This window comes from Drosophila suzukii, chromosome X (genome assembly GCF_043229965.1).
Source record: "Drosophila suzukii chromosome X, CBGP_Dsuzu_IsoJpt1.0, whole genome shotgun sequence".
Classification (NCBI taxonomy): Eukaryota; Metazoa; Arthropoda; class Insecta; order Diptera; family Drosophilidae; genus Drosophila; species Drosophila suzukii.
This window is the reverse complement of record NC_092084.1, coordinates 3186108-3205582: the sequence shown is the minus strand read 5'-3', so window position 1 is coordinate 3205582 and position 19475 is coordinate 3186108. Positions and strand designations below refer to the sequence as shown.

The 19475-nt window shown below is 38.0% G+C and overlaps 1 protein-coding gene across 2 annotated transcripts in view; it reads left to right on the top strand.

Annotated features, from left to right (window-relative positions):
• Positions 1-19475, top strand: part of RhoU — a 56716-nt gene that overhangs the window by 36011 nt on the left and 1230 nt on the right. For both annotated transcript variants that reach the window (XM_017081240.4, XM_017081239.4), the window contains 4 exons: positions 11859-12018; positions 12776-12916; positions 18035-18294; positions 18452-18544. In XM_017081240.4, the coding sequence (XP_016936729.3) occupies positions 11859-12018; positions 12776-12916; positions 18035-18294; positions 18452-18544 (654 nt within the window). The remainder of the gene's footprint in view (positions 1-11858; positions 12019-12775; positions 12917-18034; positions 18295-18451; positions 18545-19475) is intronic.

Genomic DNA, 19475 nt, shown 5'->3' with positions numbered 1-19475 from the left:
TTTCGTGTATTTTTTCTCACACAAAGTGGGTTGTTTGGGATGTGTTATGAGAACTTCACAGCATGCAAGCCGTTTGGAAGGGTCCGAAACTTAAACAATCGATTGTTGTTCTCTTCTTCGCTGTTTTTTGTTTAAGTATTCCTTGTTTTTTTCTGCACTCTCTGTTTTGGTGGCTTAAGAGTTTACCGTTGTTGCTGCTGGCGTGGGTGTTGCTGCTGCTGTTGCAGGAGCAACACAAGTTGCTGCTGCTGCTGCCGTTCAAATTGCAACTGCTTTCTGCTTTCAGCACTTCGCATTGGGCCGTCTGTCTATTTTGATAATGGCCAAGAAGAAGATGCTATTCGCACACCTGGCGGACTCGAAAGATGGTCAACGGGGGGTTAAGGGACAGAAGGGTAGAAGGGCACTGGGGATGGGTTAAACAGACGGCGGGAAAACAATCCTCTCACTATATAGGTACAACACCCATGCGAAGACAAAGCCCGTCAATGTCTGAGCCTCTGTCGGGTTGAGCTTTTCATTTCAGCATCCAGCATCCAGCATTTCAGCAGCAGGAAATGCAGGGCCTTTCAGGACCTTTCCGATTTTCCCACCCATTTCCCGACGTTGTGCAACCATCTTGGCCCATTAAAGCCAAGCAAATTAAAATGTTGCACAAATAAAATGTAAGAACCTCGTCACGTCGCTCTCTCTTCATTTTCCCACGCTGGCAGGAAGAACTGAGAAGGAATCCCTTGGATTAAAACACATTTCGTAAATTAATAATGAAATTAATTCATGAACAGCAAGTGTGAGCGAAAGTAGCGAAGGAGTGGCCAAAAATCTCTCAATTAAAGGATGAAAGGGGATCGTAAAAGAAATGAGGAAAAACTACAAGATGACGACAAGGTGAAAGGATCAATGAAATACATATAGTAAAGAACACTGAAAAGTTGAGGAAATATAATTAAATGAAGAACTACATTTGGCTATAAATAAAAAATGGGAAGAGTAATCTGAAAGGAATTATAGAGCAAAAAATTGTAAAGATATTTAAATACTCCCAATGAAAATCGGTTTGACTATAGTACCACAAATTTGCTCGAATGTGCCTAGGCCCAGTTAAAAAACAAATTACGCTAATGAATGTTTTAACCCTGATGTGAATGCACTTTACACCACTCCAAAAACTCCCAGCCAGCTTACTTTTCACCGCTTTTCCACACTTTTCCCCGCATTTTCCCGCCCATCGAGAACCGCAAAAGTCGCCAAATGGTGGAAAGTGGAGGCCGGGGGGCTACCACAAAAGTAGAAACTGAAACGGAGGAAAAAGAAAATTTCGTAATTACACTTAAGTTGGTTAATTGTCGGACAGATATTCCGCTTCTTCTGCTGCAACTTTTTCGCTTTTCCGCCGCTTGCGAAAATCATTTTTATGGCTGTACTAATTATACAAATTTAATGGGATTTATTTTACTTTAAATTGGCATTTAAATAAAATTAATGAATATATTATGGCGCAGCTGTAATATCATTGCTTGCTGGATTTTTTTAAAGGTTATAATACTCTTCGTTTTACCAAATTGCATTTGTTTTTCTCTTAAAACCTCTAGATTTGTTTTTATTTTTTGGGGCGATAGGCACTCTACGTCGACACTTGGGTAAACTTTACTAGGATCCCAGTGAGGGAGAGAGAAACAGAACGAGTCGGAGAAATGGGCGGAGAAAGGGGCTGAAATTGTTGGAGAAAGCTGGGTGCATGTTGGATACAGATACATGCAATCTCTGCGTTAATTACGCTACTTTCCCAGATTGGCAGAGGATTAGCATAAAATCCATATATGCATACATGGAGATAGAAATAGAGGTTAAGATACTTGGGCAACTAGACTAGAAACTATCTTAGATCGCCCAAAATAACAAATAAATATCTCGCTTATAGTTGGCAAACTAAATATAAAACGAATTCAACTAACGATTGTGATATTTCTAAGGACACTCTGGAGGTTTTTCGGTCAGCTCCACTTTATATACTGTGTGTTCTTTATAAGGCATACAAGGTTGCGGTCTAAAAACGAGCAAAATCGAACAACTTTTGTTGCTGTTCTATAGCATAAAATCCAATTGAATTGCGAAAAGTCGTCTTCGATTACACGGCCACAGACCAGACCATATATGCATATATAAAGATATATATAGACCATATATCGTAAAAAATCACAAAGTCAGAGAAAGGGGAGTGGGACAATGAGAATCATTTTGTTTTGGCATTGCAAGCTCAATGGGCATTTGATAAGTAGCGCAATATCGATTACACTGCCCAACAAAGCAACAAAAGATGGATGAGTCAGTGATTTTATGAGTCACAGTAGAGGGGAAATAAAATAAATAATAACAATTGATTAAATATTTAATTAGTTATTAGTTATTCAAACTGTTTTTATCTTGAAAAAGGCTTAAATACCTGTAGCTCAGTGTACACTGTTGCTGATTTACCAGTTTTATTCAGCTTGTTACGGTTGCTGTTCTGATTGTTGTTGCTAAGACTGTCTTACTTATGGTCTTTCTGTTCTTTCTTTGTTTTGGTCTAACATTGCATTGAAAATTATGCCACTTAAGATCAATTTACCTTTCAGCTTAAAACAAAAAGCAAAGCAAAGCACTGGCTGAAAACAAAAATCCAAGTAAAATTCGTTGTCTGCCGCAGCTGCAAATGTTGTCGTCTGTTGCAACTTGGATAATTGAAATCACTGTTGCACTGAGCAAAACATTCACGTCAAATGAATGCAATTGCAGGGCATAAAAAATACGAAACGTATTTTTAGATCGTTTAATATTTTGGGTTTTTTGTAAAGTTTTTTATTCTCACTCCGCGATTTATAGAAAGTATACAAATATGTTTTATTTTATTTTGGAAATTCAAATGTCGTTTAAATAAGTTATTTTTAAATTGGTTAGTAATAAAATTATACAATGGGCTTAAGTAAATTGAATTCCATATATATTTTGTAATCTGGCTGTAACATAGTATGTATATTCAGACCTCCAGCTATTTTGTTTTCAAGTTCTTGATTGTTTTTACCCTTTTTTCTGTGTGCAGTGGTTGTTACTACCAAAGTTGTTGCCACATAGTTAAGTTGTTTTGGCCCGCGTCGTCGCACTGTCTGACAAAGTTAAAGCTGCGAATCGGTGGTGCAGATGGGGGTGTTTTAAGCGGGAAGGGGAGGGGGTGGTGGTCATGGTGGTGCTGCTGGTGGCGGAGGTGGTGGACAGGTAAAATGCAACCTGGCGCGACCAACTGGCTGGCCAAAAGCCGAGGGGCTCTCTGACCAACCGAGCCGGTTTCAGCGACCATGAGACCACACACACAAATGCATGGGGCAAACATAAACACACTGGGACACTTGGACACTCGGACACTTGGACACCACTTAATGCCGCATCTGGACCAGGTCCGCAACACCACCGATAGCACCACCCCCTCGAACCCACCGCCTGTTGCATTATTTGATTAAAATGTTTGCCCCGAAAGTCCCCACATCGAGTTTACTTTTAGTTTTATGGCCCGTCTTCGGCTGGAAAGTTGAAGGTGGTGTCTCTGGGAACTTGAGTTTCCGGATTGATACGATTCCGCTGGAGCCAGCTCCATTTGGGCAATCTTAATGCCGAGCTTTGTCCCCGGGAGTGGGCTTAATTAACCTGATGGGCTGGCATAAATGCAGATGCATCTGCATATGCATATCTATGTATCTGCCCCTCGCTGGGAGGATCGGGGCACACGGATATGTATATCCAACTCTTGGGTGCTGCGGCGAGACATCTGCCACACGAGTGGGTTGGCTGTGGCATTCGGTTGCCGGTTAAGTGCGAAATTGGGGTCTTCATCTTCAGAGTTGCACAGCGAAAGAGATGGGTAGACTGGTTGGTATACACTTATGGATCCGTATGTACGGACAGTGGGGGCTGACATTAGAACAAGATACTTGATCAGAACGCAAAAGATATAAAAAAAGTTCCATTCTGTTCAGCATTTTTTTTTTTAAGAACTTAAATACTTAAATTCTACTGATATTTAAAAAATGCATCTATATGTTCAAGATCTTTAAAAAAAAATATAAAAAAAATATACAATTTTTCAAGCTTAATTCTCGGACAAAGATATAAAAGAAGTTTTATACTGCTCAAAATAAGCAAGCATTTAATAAAAGCATTTTTTAATGTATAACAAAACCTTCTTTATTTGTTAAAGAATTTACTCTACAAAAATTAATTTCACTCCCTATTGATAATAAAAATATTTTAACTATATGTTATAGTTTTTTTAGAATGAATTTAATAACCTTTACAATTATTTTGGATTATTTTATAGTTAAACAAATATTTCAATTATTTTTCCTGACCTTTGTTGGCTGAATATAAAATAAACTAAAATAAAGGTATATAAATTAAACTAATATAAAACCAATGAAAGATATTTTAATACTTGGGATCCATTTATTCGAGTTATTTCTGTTGCCAAATCAGTTTTATTCCAAGCTGCTAGTGTTGCAACCTCGGGTGTTCTTTTCGATGGGTTCGAGTGAGAAGGCGATAGCCCCACTACATCGCTGTCATCGCAGTCGTTGCATGTGTAATTTGCTGAATTTTTAATTATGACACAGAGCGCAGCACGAAACAGACAGCCAGACGGAAAGACAGACCTACAGAGATACGGATCCAAATCCGAAAGGTAGAAAGACCAGGGAAATGGGGGGGGGGGGGGGGGGGGGGGGGGGGGGGGGGGGGGAGATGTGTGTTTGTGGATTGCAGGTTAATCTGCCGTGTTGCATGTTGCATTTGCCAGTTGGCAACTTATCTAACTGTCAAGCGGGTCTCTCAAAGTCGCTTTAAGCCCCATGTCGTTCCTCTTGCTACCAGATGCCAAATCAATGTGCCGTGGCAGCATATGGGTTAAGGTAGCAGCAGCAGGGAGGGTTAAGGCTTACAGATATTGCGGGATTAGTTGCGATTTCGCCTTCATTACTGCAGCAATCGGAGCAGAGAAAGCCCCCAGCAAATCTTCAAATTCGAGGGCTTAGTTATTATTGCAATATGTTTCAGTACCTTTTGAGCACGAGCATATAAGAGCTGAATAAGTACCTGAGTCCACTTGAATTTCCTATAAAAAAGCTTGTGATTTCTAAAGATTTTCAGTTCTAAGGATTGAATGTTTATACGTCCTTTTCTCTGTTAGAGTAAAGTTCTTTAAATTGGTTTAAAGTTGTTCATTTGGTGCATTTATTTTTATTGCTTCAAGTAAATAAATATAGTAAATCCAAAAATGCTATGTTAATTTAATCATTTTCGGCTAAGATTTTCGTCCAGTGAGTTTTTATTTATTGTTTTTAGATATTACAATTTTTAATTTAACAAATGAAGTTAGTCTAAGAAACTTAAACCAAGGGTTTAACATGAAATTTAATACGATCTTTGAATTTAGATATCTATCTACCTATCAGATTTCTATTACGCTGCATATGCCATTTTTCATCAGTATTTTATTTTGAAACTTTTTATTTAAATCGACAACAATAAAAATACGTGTTTCAATTGAAAGTTCAAGGCTTAAAGCTTGCCTTTCTAGTTTAATGTATTCCACCATTTGAATATCAATAAATATGCATTTTTCTCTATTAGCGGCTATTCATTTGTATTATTTTGTTAGTGAAGCGCTTTCGATCCATTTCCGATTCGGAAATTTAAAACCAAATATTTAAATTCGGGCCGATGACTATTTGGAAATATAATATTTATAAATGTACGTCCATGCGTTTTCCATATTTTTCATATTTTCTCTATACTATTTTATACGTATTTTATATTGTATTTTATTTTTTGCTCATTTAAACTTTTATTTTTAGACAATTTCCCTATGCCACTTTGCCATTGAAGTATGTCTGTTTGTCATTGAAAATTCGATGCAGTTGCCGCATGCGGCTTTTGTTGTTTTGTATTAGTGTTGCAGTTGCAGTTGCACTTGCGATTCGTGAATGCATTTCGGCCATTGATTGAAATTGACCAATTCGCTGCGGTGGCGCTAATGCAACAACAGCAACCACAGCAGACTAATATTTTTTGGTTTTCTTTTTCCTGCAAGGGAATTGGGCGGAGAAAAGCTTTTCCAATTTGTTGACAGTGACAACAAAGAAAGTGACATCAATGTTGCCGCCGCCGCTGTCATTCCAATGCAATTGTCGCCTGCTGGCTGTATTTTCCCAGTTGATTTTTTTCTTTTCCCAGCCTTTGGGCCCGATTTTAAGCCGCCAAAATCAACAAACAAAAGGGGAGCACCTGAACAATAAACCCAAATAAAACACACCATCGAAAAAGCTGCAACAAGTAAAAGGCGTTCGCCGGTTGTAACATGAATTTTCCGCGTTTCCCGAGATCGTCTATATACATTTTGCATTTATTAATTGCCAACGTCCGCAAAGCCAATTAACTTGGCCAAGGACCATTTTCATTTTCGCTGCATACTCTCGGGCAGCTGGGGAAAAAGGGAAAACCCAGCGACGGAAAACAAGATAAATGCAAAGAGGTTTCACCTGCAGTAAAAAGGTGGAAACGCTCGGCAACGGGGCGTATGAGTAATGCGGCCACAGGAGTGGCAAAAAAAACTAGATTACAAGTGATTTACATGGCAACCTTTCATAATTTTTCATGTCATTGGGACAAAAAAAACTCTGTTTTAGCTTTTAGACTTTAAAAACGTACTATAAAACACAAATTAAATTACTGAAACTCACACGTTCATTAGGTTTTTGTTGGGTAGTGATATGATTTTTTCAATCTTGTTTCATTTTTTTTGCTTTTAAAGTAATTAATATTTAACTACATGCATTACACACAATTTGTTTAATATTTAAGTATCACTTTACGATCAACATCTGTATACACCAATTATTTGATTTTTTCATACTACGACATGGTTTTTGGGTATAAAAAAACAATTATATTGGAAATTGTCAGATTTTTTTTTTAATGTTTTTGTTAAACGTTATGGTAAAATTTTGTTTATAGGTTTGTGGAAATTTGTAAGTAGTTAAATTTACCCAAATTAAATTTAGGAAAAATACAGAATGACTACCAAGCCTATAAAAAGCTGTATTTTAATATTTAAAATGATTTTCTGTTAATTAAATTCCCTTTGACTTTGTTTTTCCGCACATCAATCTGGGAAACATTGCGTAATAATAAAATTATCACCACTCCCTCCCTCAATTTTCCACCCCCTTTGACTTTTCGCAGCCAGGAGTTTTGGCCAGAAATAGAAACTAATTTCATGTCCATTTTGGCGTAGAGCAATTTTGCTCATTGGCATTGTTGCTCTGCTGTTTAGTTTCGGTTTTTGCGGTTGTGCTTTTAGTAGTAACCGCGCCACGCCCCTCGGCGCTGAGTTCCCGCCCCCATTTTGAGGCAATAAGTGGCATGCCATTAAATAGACCGCAATTTTATTAGTTGCTGCTGCTGTTGCATCAAAACAAAGGCAACAAAAAAACGAGGTTACCAATAAAATTGCCAGGCAAAAACAAACACACAGTACGTTTCATAAGAGTATGTAAGAGCATAAAAGCTGGAAAATTAGAATTTTAAAATCACGAACAGCGCGCACTGTAGGCATTTCACTTGTAGTTTACGAGGTAAATATGGCCAAATACCGCAAAACAGTAAATTATACCATCTGTCAAAAGCTGACGAAATGGCCAATATTTTCAAGTGTGCCAAAGTAAAAATACCAAAAATTGAGGCCAGCAAAAAGTAAAATTTTATGTCGATACGGGGCAAAGCTTGGATTTAATTTCACTTTTTTCCGTATTTCTATTTTTGCTACAGCTCAATTGAGTTTGACAATAATTAGGAATTTACACACATGCATGGCGAACAATTTCCAATATTTTCATGCCCCACCATAATCCGTAAATAATAAATTCATCAATTTCAATTGAAATTTCTTGTGCAGCGAAGTTTCCCCTCCCATTTCGTCCATACATTTTCATTATAATATTTAACAAAAATTATTGTCGATTTTTCCCTTAAAAGTTTGGTCCCCTGAGAGAGTTTTGATGTGGGGATTTCGGAAAAGGGGGACTTAAGGCGCCTAGCACTTCCCCTGGCGATTTATTCAATTGCCCTTGCCAGAGTTTATGGTACTCTCAGGCCATCCCTTTCTAATCTTCCTTAGCTATCTCTTTCTTTTCCTTTTTCTTTTTTGTCAAACATGTAAATTACAATTCATGCGGCGGCTTGTCAACAGTTTGCTTACTTTTTCGAACATTTCTGTTGAGGGGTAAAAAAATATACATCTTTTTTGCTTTATTTCCCTGCTTAAAATATATTTCAGATGCTTTCATTTCGCATGCATAGGAAACTTTGACCCATTTTTCAAGTTTACTGCTTTAGTGTCCTCCATTCACACCCCAACAAAGTGGCCTTGTCCTTGTATTTTAAGCATGATTTACATGCTGGCCAAAACAAAAACTTTTAATGGCCAAGGAAGGCAGGATGACAGCACGAATGCCGGCCGAAAGGTTACAAGTTGGCCAGCAGATTCTATTGTCTCTCTTTGTTTCAGTAAGGTTATTGATTGTTTGCTTTAATGTTAATGGAGTTGATTATTGTCCTCTAAAATAGGCACTACCGTTCGAAAAAAAGCCATTTATTAAGCATTCTTAACTTAACTTGTTCAAAAAATATACAAACTTTTATTTTCAATGTTCTAAAATTGGAACTCTCTGAAATAATATTATTGTTCATTTTTTATTTATTGTTTTTTGTTTGCCTTGAAATTCATACATTTTTTCAGATTTAATTTTTTACCTTTGAAAAAAAAAAATAAAAAGCATTTTTAACTAAATTTGTTTTTCAAATGTGTAAAAAAATTATTATTTTAAGATCATTGGTTTTAAAACTATCTATAATAATACTTTTAGATTTTTGTTGGTTGGTTTTGTTTGGTTAATTTTGTGTTGAAGTAACTCTTTGAATAAAGCCAGAAGTCACTTCCCCTTTCCGTGAAAAAAAAAACACCCATCTTGGCTAAAAGGAGTTCCTTTTTTCTCCACTTTTGATTTATTTAATCCTTTTTCTTATTGTGGCTGCATTTGCCTGTTCTCCAAAGTTATTTCTTGTCTCTGCAGGAGTTTCCATAAAACCCTCGAAAACTATGTACATGTATATATGCCAATAGCAGTCGGGGTAAAAAGTTTTTCGGTTAAAGAAAAAATGATTATTTACATTGCCACAACCCGCAGCGAGGCAGCCAATATTTTTTCAACAATTATTTGGCTCAACTTGAGGTCCCCACGGGATTTCAAGGGACACAAAAAATGCCGTGAAAGTCAAGGGTTAAAGCGACAAACTTTTACAGGCAGAGGGAGGAAAATATATTGCGGGACCATTTGGAAATAAAATTATAAGTACATAAGTATTTTCCGCAACGAGGAGCGATGGCGAATGAAATTATTAAAAAGTTGCATATTTACGATGACCAAAAGACCAGGAGTGAAGTTTTCCCCAGCCCCGGGGAGTGGGTTTTGACATGACCGGACCTTAAAAGGGGGTTTTAGGGGGGCTTTATTTAGTTTAAGACGCACATGGCAAAGTTTCCTTCTTTTGGCTGCGAGCAAAGTTGCTGTCAAGAGGAGAAACTTGGCTTTGACTTTCGGTTTTATGTACCAAAATGGGCAAAAAATAAAGGAATTATTTTTAGTCAGCTTAAGGAGGAAGTTGAGTGAAAGAGAGCCGGAGACAGACGTTTTAATTTAATTTGAAAGGGGGCTATGTAGTTTATGTATATGTATTTTTTTATATTTATCCTGATAGAGAGCTGTGCATAATGCGCCGGAAAAGTTTGATCAAAGCGAGAAATTATGGCCATAATGCACAGGATAATGAGTAGAAAGCCGTAGTTTGTAATTTGTTCCCTAAAGGTTAATTGCCAGATTGACCGATTGTACTGCTATTCTTTACAATTCCGCCAAAAAGGTCAAACCTTTTTGGCCTTAGTGCCATACATATCGATTGTGTATATTTTTATTTTGAGCTCTCGACTTGCTTTCCCGGCATTTTCCATCCACCCCTCCCCAGAAACTTTAAGTTTCACTTTCGTGTGCTTGTATGCGATATTATCGCCTAACAAGCGGAAAATGGCAGGCGAAAAGGATAGAAAAGTCTGGAGGGGAAAATGGAAAAGGTTGGGGAAAAGCTTCAGCTTCTCAAGTTGACAACGACAAAACGCAGAGCAATTTAGATATTGATTTAGATAGCGGCTGGCAAATATGTTTTCCCATTTGAACGGGAACAATATTGGGACAACAGGAAGGGCCTTCTATTTCCCGGTTTTTCCTGTCCTTTTGTAATTGCCAGTTGTACAATGATGGACAGGCAACAATTTCGAGAAGCAAGTGCTTCTACATTAGCAGCTAATAAATAAATACATTAAGAAAAGTGAACTGATTTAAAGCTTTAAATGATTTAAATGCAAATCCATTTTGCTCTGCAATTATTAAATCCATTTTTTATGCCACTTCACTTAAATAAAATTTATCGTGCTCGTTGGCTATCATCAAAGTTAAATAGAATTAAATTGGGGAAAATATGTAGTGCGGAGAAGCGGAAAAAGTTTTCCAGGCTGTTTAAAGTATATTGGTTGGGTGATTATATAATAAAATTAAATAGGGGATACAAAAAATACCAGTTTTTCTTTTGCTTTAAGGTCATATATATTTAATACGCTATTATTTTTCCAGTCCTAACATATATACTCATAGGTATCTTCAAGTCGAATTCCTGTTTAAGGCTCCTCTTTAGTCCATTATTAATTCAAGTGCCGATTTTGTTGGCCATAAAACGATTTGATTTAATCAACGGCAAAAAACAAATAGAAATAATTGCAAACTGTTGCTCATAAATTAAATTGTTAAATTGTTTCTCAAAAAAAAAAAAAGAAATCGCTTACACTGTATTTGCCCTTTCTCTGTTCACTGAATAAATCAATAAACAGAATTATTTATTCACTCGACTAGTGCAATGATTGTTGGCCAGAAAAAAAAGCTGAATGGTAAATTGAGAGGCAATGAAGGGAAAATTCAGAAAAGGTCTGCCAAGGAGGAAAATCGAGAAGTTATCAGTAGGCAATTTTATATAAAAATATATACAAATCTTTAATAAATAATTAAAGGGTTGTTTAAACTTCGGACTGGTAATATATGCTCCAAACACGAGGAACTTTCGAGTAAAGTGCAGAACGTAGAATGTCAGTCGGTGGCGTATACGCAATGTTACCTCAGTGGCCCGCAAATCGAGAAAGTGTCTTCAATTCCAATGTTTGCAACATTGCCAGCTATTTTTATTCGTCTGTCAGTCATTCCATTTTCCTTTCGGTCTTCCTGTTTTTCCCCCACTTTCTCCACCTTTCCCCCAAAGAGCAGCTGCTGTCTTCTTGACTAATTTATATGTGCATATTAAATTAGTCGGGCGAGGCAAAAGTGTCGCGCTAGGCATTAGTTGGCACCCTCAACCCCCCAAAACCCCTCGGCCACCAGCCAACCCTCGCAAAATGGCTAACACCTATGTGGCCCACACACTCATACGCACACACACAGCTGCCTCAATCTGTTGGCTTCCATTATTTAATTGCCACTCTTGACAAATTTGGAAGGAACACCAGGCGTATGCGCAATGCGGCTCGGAAATAATCAAATTTTGATGGAAATCTAAATGCATCCGAGTGAAATGTTACAGCCTTCATTTACACATACATAGTTTTTCAGTGATTGTATCAATCTTAAATTTGTCTCTGTGCCTGAATCCTAATTTGATTTTCCTCTGTATTTTTGCAGCAACAATCGCTGAGCGACACAAGTGCCGCCAGCAGTGGCAAGGGCTCCAAATTCTTACTGCGTAAGCGTAAATCAAAGAAGACAACCGCAGCATCCACAACAACAACTGCGGCAGCAACAGCTGACACCGAGACAAGAGGAAAAAAGGGTGGCAAAAAGGGTAAGTGGTTGCCAATTTAGGGCCGCTCCAGCTGAACCCAAAAAAAAGAAATGGTGAAAGTTTCTCCGAGGAAGTTCACTTGCCTTCCAGATTTATTGAGATAGCTGTCTGCAGAAGGAAATCGGTTGTGGTATTCAAGAAAACAGGAATTTGCTATTAAATATAAAATATGTTTTTAAAGTTCGAGGGTTCCTTTATAGGAAAACAGGTTCCATTACAAATCATAAATCATAAAGGCAGATCTTAACTCAAGAATTCAATTATTAGTGTTGACAATTTAATACAAAATATTTAAAATGTAATAATAAATACTTAAAATTGAATAACAAAACTGTGATAAGAATACAACTTTTAAAGAGTATGCTAACATTTATTTTGAATTCGGTAGTAAAATCTTTTTTGATTGCATACTTTTAGGCAACCTTGAATTGACACCCTCAAAAGAATGATTTATGATATTTGTGTTAAAGCATAAAATAAATATTTTTAAATGCAAACAAACTAAAAATCCGACAGAGAAATAATATATTAGTCCAGTCGTATTAAAGAAGTAGTTTAAATTGATCAGAATTTTTAAAAGAAGTAACAAATATACCTTTAGTTGTAGAACAAATTAATCTACTTAAGTTTCTACATAAATGGAGTAGAATACTTGGTGAAAATGTGGATGTCCTAGCTGTATCCACTTGAGCTACCCGTTGAATCCGGAACTCCATTGAAGGCCTTTATTAACCCAGATGAATCACTTCCTTTGCAGCTGTCAGCAGCCCCCCGCAGCCCTCGATCAAGTGCGTCCTGGTGGGCGATGGAGCCGTGGGCAAGACGAATCTGATCCTGTCGTATCTGGAGAACCGATTCAACCCGGAGCACATTCCCACGGCCTCAGACATTTATAATGGTGAGTGGAGTTGGAGTCCCGCTGACGGCGCCCTTCAACAGGTCTCCTCGTTCGGAGGGCCTCCGTTTCTTATGCCACCCAATCCAAAGTTTTTTTTTTTTTGCTTTTGCTTTATTGCCCGACCTTTGCGGCCTTTCGTTTCGATTAAGGGAGAGCCCAGAATTCGGGCTCGGCGCACGTATATGAATTTTTCATTTTGTTGAAAACCAATTTGTGAAATCTTTACCGAGTTTTCCGCTTGCCGTGTGAAGGATGCAGGATGTAGGATGTGCCAAATGTGGGCGGATGTTGAATCTGCGCTTTTCGGCGGGCGGGGGATTACAGTTTTGCCACGACTTTGTGCTATTCACGAATTCTAATGAACGGAAAATTGAAAATTGAAAATTGAAAATTTGCGGTTATTCAACAGAAGCACAGAATGTGAAAACTTGACTTTGTTTATCCCACTTGCCATGTGCAATTGATTGAATTATGCTTAGACCTTAGTGCCCCCCCCCCCCTCCCCTCTTTAACCCTTAGTGCCTGGCACTCGAGACTGCCGGCAGCACCGAGTTTAACCCCTCACCGGGCGCCTGGGGCTGATTTTAATAAAATTTTGCATGAATTTGCACTTCTCTGCACGCTCGCTTACTCGGTTAGGGGCCAAAAATTGTGTTGCCTGTCAGTCAGTCAGTAGGTTTGGGCCAAAAAGGGGAGTCTAGGTCCTGGCCAAATTCGCCCTGCAGATAATCGTGGAGTAATTCCACAGATTCATCTAGTTGTGTGTGCAGTGGTACAGTGTGGTTGCAGACCAATAGTCGGAGTTTATTTGGTATTTTGGCATGGTTTTTCAATTGTAATCTACTTATTTGGTTCAAATACTTTAATTAAGCTCTTTGATTTTTATTTTAAACAGCAGTTAATAACTGTAATTTACTAAAAAATGTTAAAATAATACTGCAGTTGCAGACTAATATTAAACTCTTTGATTTTTAGTTTAAAAAAAGTTATTTAAATTCTAGCTAACACAAAGTTAGATATTTGTAAATTGATAACTATTTAAAAATATAACATTTTTTAATTAAACAAGATATGTTGTGCTGTAAATTTGAGTACACGCATTCCATTCTAATAAAATTTCGAAATCAGAATTAAAGCAAAAAACTAACTAAATTATTAGTAATGCCATTAAATTGATCAGCCTTTTACAAATTTATCCAAATTGTAATTGGATTCTCATAGCTTTCTTTTATTTTGGTTTATGATTTTGACGATATTCCACGATAGCCAACAATGCAGAAATTGGCGTAAATTGTTTATCTACATTTTTGCCCATCAGGAAATAAATCCCAGTCTCGTCCTGCTAATTGAATCCCTTTTTTGAGTTTGGAGGGAAATGCTAGGATTGCAGCTTTATTTTTGTGTGTTTAGGAGGCGGGGGAGCAATGTATTTGAAGCATTTCGTTCGGCCTGAAATGCCAGGGATGTCAACTGTTCTTTTTGTTTTTTTTTCTTTATCCAGAGTTGCCTACACCAGCTGCTTTTGTCCTTTTGTCCCGTTGTCGTTTGTGAGGAATGAAATTACGCATACGCCGCGTGTCCCCCGTGTTTTTAGCCAGGCTTTCAGCAACAATTGGCCGGGTCGGTGAATACCAGGCATAGTTGGCTCTCAACTTTTCGTGGAATTTTCCCTCCCCGTCCCGCCGGCTTTTCCCCCATTTTCCTCCGTTTTCCTCTGAATGTGCACTTGAGCTGCGCTGCCATCTTTATATTCATTTTTTTTTTGTTCTTCCTGCATATTTTGCTAGAGGCCAAGACTTTAGCATAGTTTTGCCATTAGACATAAGTTTTGGGAACTAATTAAGGCAGGAGCTTGGCTAATTGACTGGCTCTAAGTGCGTCAAATTGTTGAATTTATTTCTGCCCAGCAGTCCTGATCGTTAATTGCCCGACACATCCCTCAATCTGTGACTCAATTAGGTGTCAATTGAAGGTTGAGTCAGCAGGAAAAGGGGCGGAAAAATGGGAGTTGAGCCGAGCTGAGCTGAGCTGACTTCTTGGCTCACAATTACACAATTGCTCACTTGCACATGTGTGGGTTGTTTTTGGGGCATTTCCCCAACCGCTAACGAGGTTCGTCCTTTGTCCCGACTGGCCTTCCTTTTCCCCCAAACTCCCTAAGAAGAGTATTCACTTCACTCCAGCTCACTTCACTTCAGTTCAGTTCACTGTTTTTGTTCTCCATCGCGTAAAGCGATTTTCAGCTGAGCTGGCAAACAATTTCCCTTTTGTGAAAGGCGAAAAGCGAAGAGGAAAATGGCATTGAATGCACGTCCTGTGTATTCCGGCATTGATTTCCACTTTTACACTTTTTGGCAGCCAAGAAACGGCCAAGAAATGCGGAGCAACTAATAAAGCAACAATGAGTAGGTTCAAGGAAATTGTACAATGAAATGGGGAAAAGTGATTGGTTTTTGTATTTTTGGCACCAGAAAAAAAGAATTTTTTATAAAAGATTTTTCAGGGAAAAGGATTATTTTATATAAATAAATTTCTTTCAAATATTTTTATCACATTATTTTCAAGAATACTTCAGAGATATTTTTTTTGCTGATTTTTTGATCAGCCAATAAAACATTATTAAAAAAAACCCAACATTTTCTAGAAATAAACAGAAACCCAGAGACCAGAAAATTCAGGGAATGAAATGAGGTGCACGTTTTTTGTTAAGCTCCATTAAACCAAAAGAGGCGGAGGTTTTAGGCCACAGATGATGAAGTCACATCAACGACGGGCTTTCAGGTTTCGGCTTTCGTTGCCCTCAAATGTATTCATGAATTTCATACGCTGCACAAATTAAATTTATTTTACATGAGCCGTGGGTCTGGCGACCTTCGCTGCACCTGAAAACCTGCAACCTGCCACCTGCAGCCTGCAACCTGCAACCTGCTACGTGCCACATGCGGCAGGCTGATTAAAAATCCCCGAGCAGGGCAGCCGGCCAACTTTATTTACGCAGGCCAAACAGTCGGAGGAGGCTGCATTGAATGAAAGGTTGCCATGATTAACTTTTAGATAGGACATGGACACACAGTCGGGGATGTTGGAGGTTGTATGCTATATGCTATATGCTATAGGGGGGGTTATGGGGGTTCCGGGCGAACGCGAGGTCAAATCTGCTTGGCGGGGCGTGCAAAAACAAGCCAAGCCAAAATGAAGCCTCAGGCCACTGAAAAAAATTGTTAAACTAATTTTTGGAAGTTATGTCTGGGAAAAATATTATAGTTTAAAAAGATATAATCAAACTATTCGAGGACTCAATTTTTTCCTAAAAACAAATTATTTTTTAACAGTTTAAAGATACTACACTACACTAAGAATATGTGCTACAAATTTTAATACTTCTGTTTAACGGGTTCGTACTTTGCAAATATTTTGATAAAATATTCTTTAAATGTAAGGAAGTTATGAGCATCTTTTATTTCAACCCAATTAAAAGAATTTGTTATTAAAAAAATAGTGTGTAATAAAAACAGGATGTAATACATTGATAAAGGCTTTCCCTAAACTCTTCATATTTTGTATTACATTTAAATATTTTTTTTTGTATTTAATGTTCCCCAGTGTAAACTCTATAAACAGAGCACCCCCCTCGTCACTCTCCTGAGCATCATTCAAATCATTTTCGCTTGCGTTTAAATATGAATGTTCTTTGCTCACATGGGAGGAGGTGGAAAAGTGGTCGGGCGGGAAAATCGCAGGAGGAGCAGGAGTTTCTGTGCACAGCGCTTTACTAATTCACTTGCTAGCGTTTCATTGTTGATGCTCCACGCCCCCATTTTCATTTTCCCGACGCTTTCCCGGCCCTCGAGTTCGAGTTGTGGGCAGAATGGCATCAATGCAATGTTGGATGTAATTAAACAGATGTTATCACTGTGTGCTGGCATGAACAAATATGCACTAAAGCTAGGGGAGTTCTAGTTAAAAGATTAGTAAAAATTGGTTGTTCAACTTATTTTTTCTGTAAATAAATTATTCCAGTTTTTCTTTTTGTGCGTGAAAATTGTAAGCCCCAATTTAGTTAGCCACAATGCTTTTTATGAGCTTTATGATATTTAATTATATTTTTAATGCAACAATTGGAAAGTGATTTATTTCGCAGCATAATTTTAAGATACATCTTAAAAATCATTTTCTAAAAAATATATTAGTTGTTTTATTGAAAAGTGTATTAATTCACAGGATTCAACTTTAAAAAAATTTAAAATTATTTATAAGTTATGTTAAAGTATCAAACATTTTTCTGGCATAACTTTTAGACAGTATACAAATAATTGTGCTTATAAAATTCCAAATTTTCCTGGGGACTTAATTCAGTTAGAGCTTCATTTATAACCAAGATTACAGCTTACTTGCAGCTAGGAAATAAAAATAGAGACTCGAATGATTTGCGAAATTTCAGGCATCTCCAATTTTACGGCTTGTCTGTGTGTTGGTTTTTTCCGCATCTGTGTGGGTCAAAGTGCCACCTGTGATGTATCTGTGTGAGTGTCCACTATTGTAGAATGTGTGTGTGTGTTGGTGGGTGTTCGAGTGTACCATGTGCTATTCCAAAAATTTGCACTTGCGTGGAAGAGACAACAAAAGGACTGGCAAAGAATTTTAAATTAAATTAAATTCCGACAGGAAAATGCAATCACAAAGTGCGAATCAGAAAAGGGCTCCTCAGAGTGAGTGTAATTTGCATATTTTGCAATTAAAATGCACCGAAATCAGGCCAAAGTGGGCTCACACAAATCAATTGATTGATTCATTTGCGAATAAAAAGGTGGGAAAACCATAGAAAATGGGATGCCAATGAAGTCAATGCTGATGATCTTGGCAAATAGTGTTGAGTTCGTTTTACACTAGTTGAAAATCCAGTCAATGGAAACTGATGTTTGGGAAAAGTTTTTGAAAAACGCATTATATTTTTATTAATTTGTTTATAACTCAATATTTTCCATTATATTTATTTATGCATTTTATAACTCTTAGTTGTCCATTGTAAATATTTTTGGATATTATATCTCTCAATTTTCCATTATATTTATTACTGGATCTTAAACCCAATATTTTCGATTTTATTTATTTTCGCAGCCGATGTGAATGTGAACGAGAGTCCGGTGCACCTGACCATATGTGATACCGCCGGCCAGGACACCCTGGACCCGCTGAGGGAGCTCTGCTACCCGGACAGCGACGTCTTCCTGCTCTGCTTCTCGGTGGTGAAGCCGGAAACGTTTCGGGCCATCAAGGCCAAGTGGGCGCCCAAGTTCGCCAAGACCAAGGCCGCCCTGATTTTGGTTGGCACCCAGGCCGATCTTCGCACCAGCCCGAATGTCCTCAACAAACTGCAGGTGAGTCGAGTCGAGTTCCCGGAGTTCTCTGAGCCTGGTTTATTAATGCCTTCTGCTGCCTCGATTCAAATATTTATGAAATTCTTATTATTTTGATTTCATCTCATCTGGCCCCCGAAGCTAACTTGATTTCTTTTTCCGCTTCCCGCTTTTGCAGACAAATGGCGAGAAAGCAATTTCATATGCAGACGCCTGGGATTTGGCAACAACAATTGGCGCAAAATACATTGAGACTTCGTCAGCCACACAGGTGAGTTGGTTTATTTAGTTAGTTAGGCCACTGTTAGTTAGGGGCGGGAAAATGCTACAAAATTATACAAATGGGGGTGGAGAGGGAGTACCTTAAATTAATTAAAGCCAAAAGGCAGACAAGTCATTGCTCTGGGCTGTGTCGTGTAAAAAACTTGGAGAAAATATAATGCTCACTTGGGGAGAATATACCCTCTGGAAACCATATGATATGCTAAGCAAAATCTGCTATAAAATTCGTTATATGTCTTTAATAAAAAATAGTTGATTCCATTTGGTTGATTCAATCAAATTGTAAGGGATAACTCTGAAAAAATTGACTTACATTTATTTAAATGAATCTAAGGCCTACAACTTAAATTAAATAATGCACATTTGTAAGGATATTAAATGTGACTAACACAAAATAAGTGCTAGGATATTCTGAATTTGCATAGTAAGCAGTAACTTATACTTAAATAAATCTAAGGACTTAAATGAAATGTAAACTTATCAAGGAGCCTAGCCCAGAGAGCATACAGGATAATCCGGCGAAAGAAGCCTGCTGGAAAAATAAAAAGAAGACGCCTGGCTAAATTCCGCGGTCGAAAGGAGGCGTCCTCCTGCGGGAGGCAGAAATCTCGTCGCCGTGGTCCTCGTTGCTTTTTATCCTTTTGAGTCGCCTTGTCACATTGCACCAGGACACTCACACACCCACACACACTCGCACACGTACAATAATCATAATTGTGCGGTTAAGAGGGAATGGCCGGGGAATCCCCTCCTGTTTGCCCCAACACTTCCGACTGAATGCCGTCGCTCCTGTCAGTCGTGCATTGCACTCTGCGTGGATTTCCCCGAAGGTAACCGCTCCTGCCACGCCCCCTTTTCCGGGGGTCCACAAAAGGAGGCGACAACGAAGATGAAGCGATTGCAACAAATTATAAAGCACT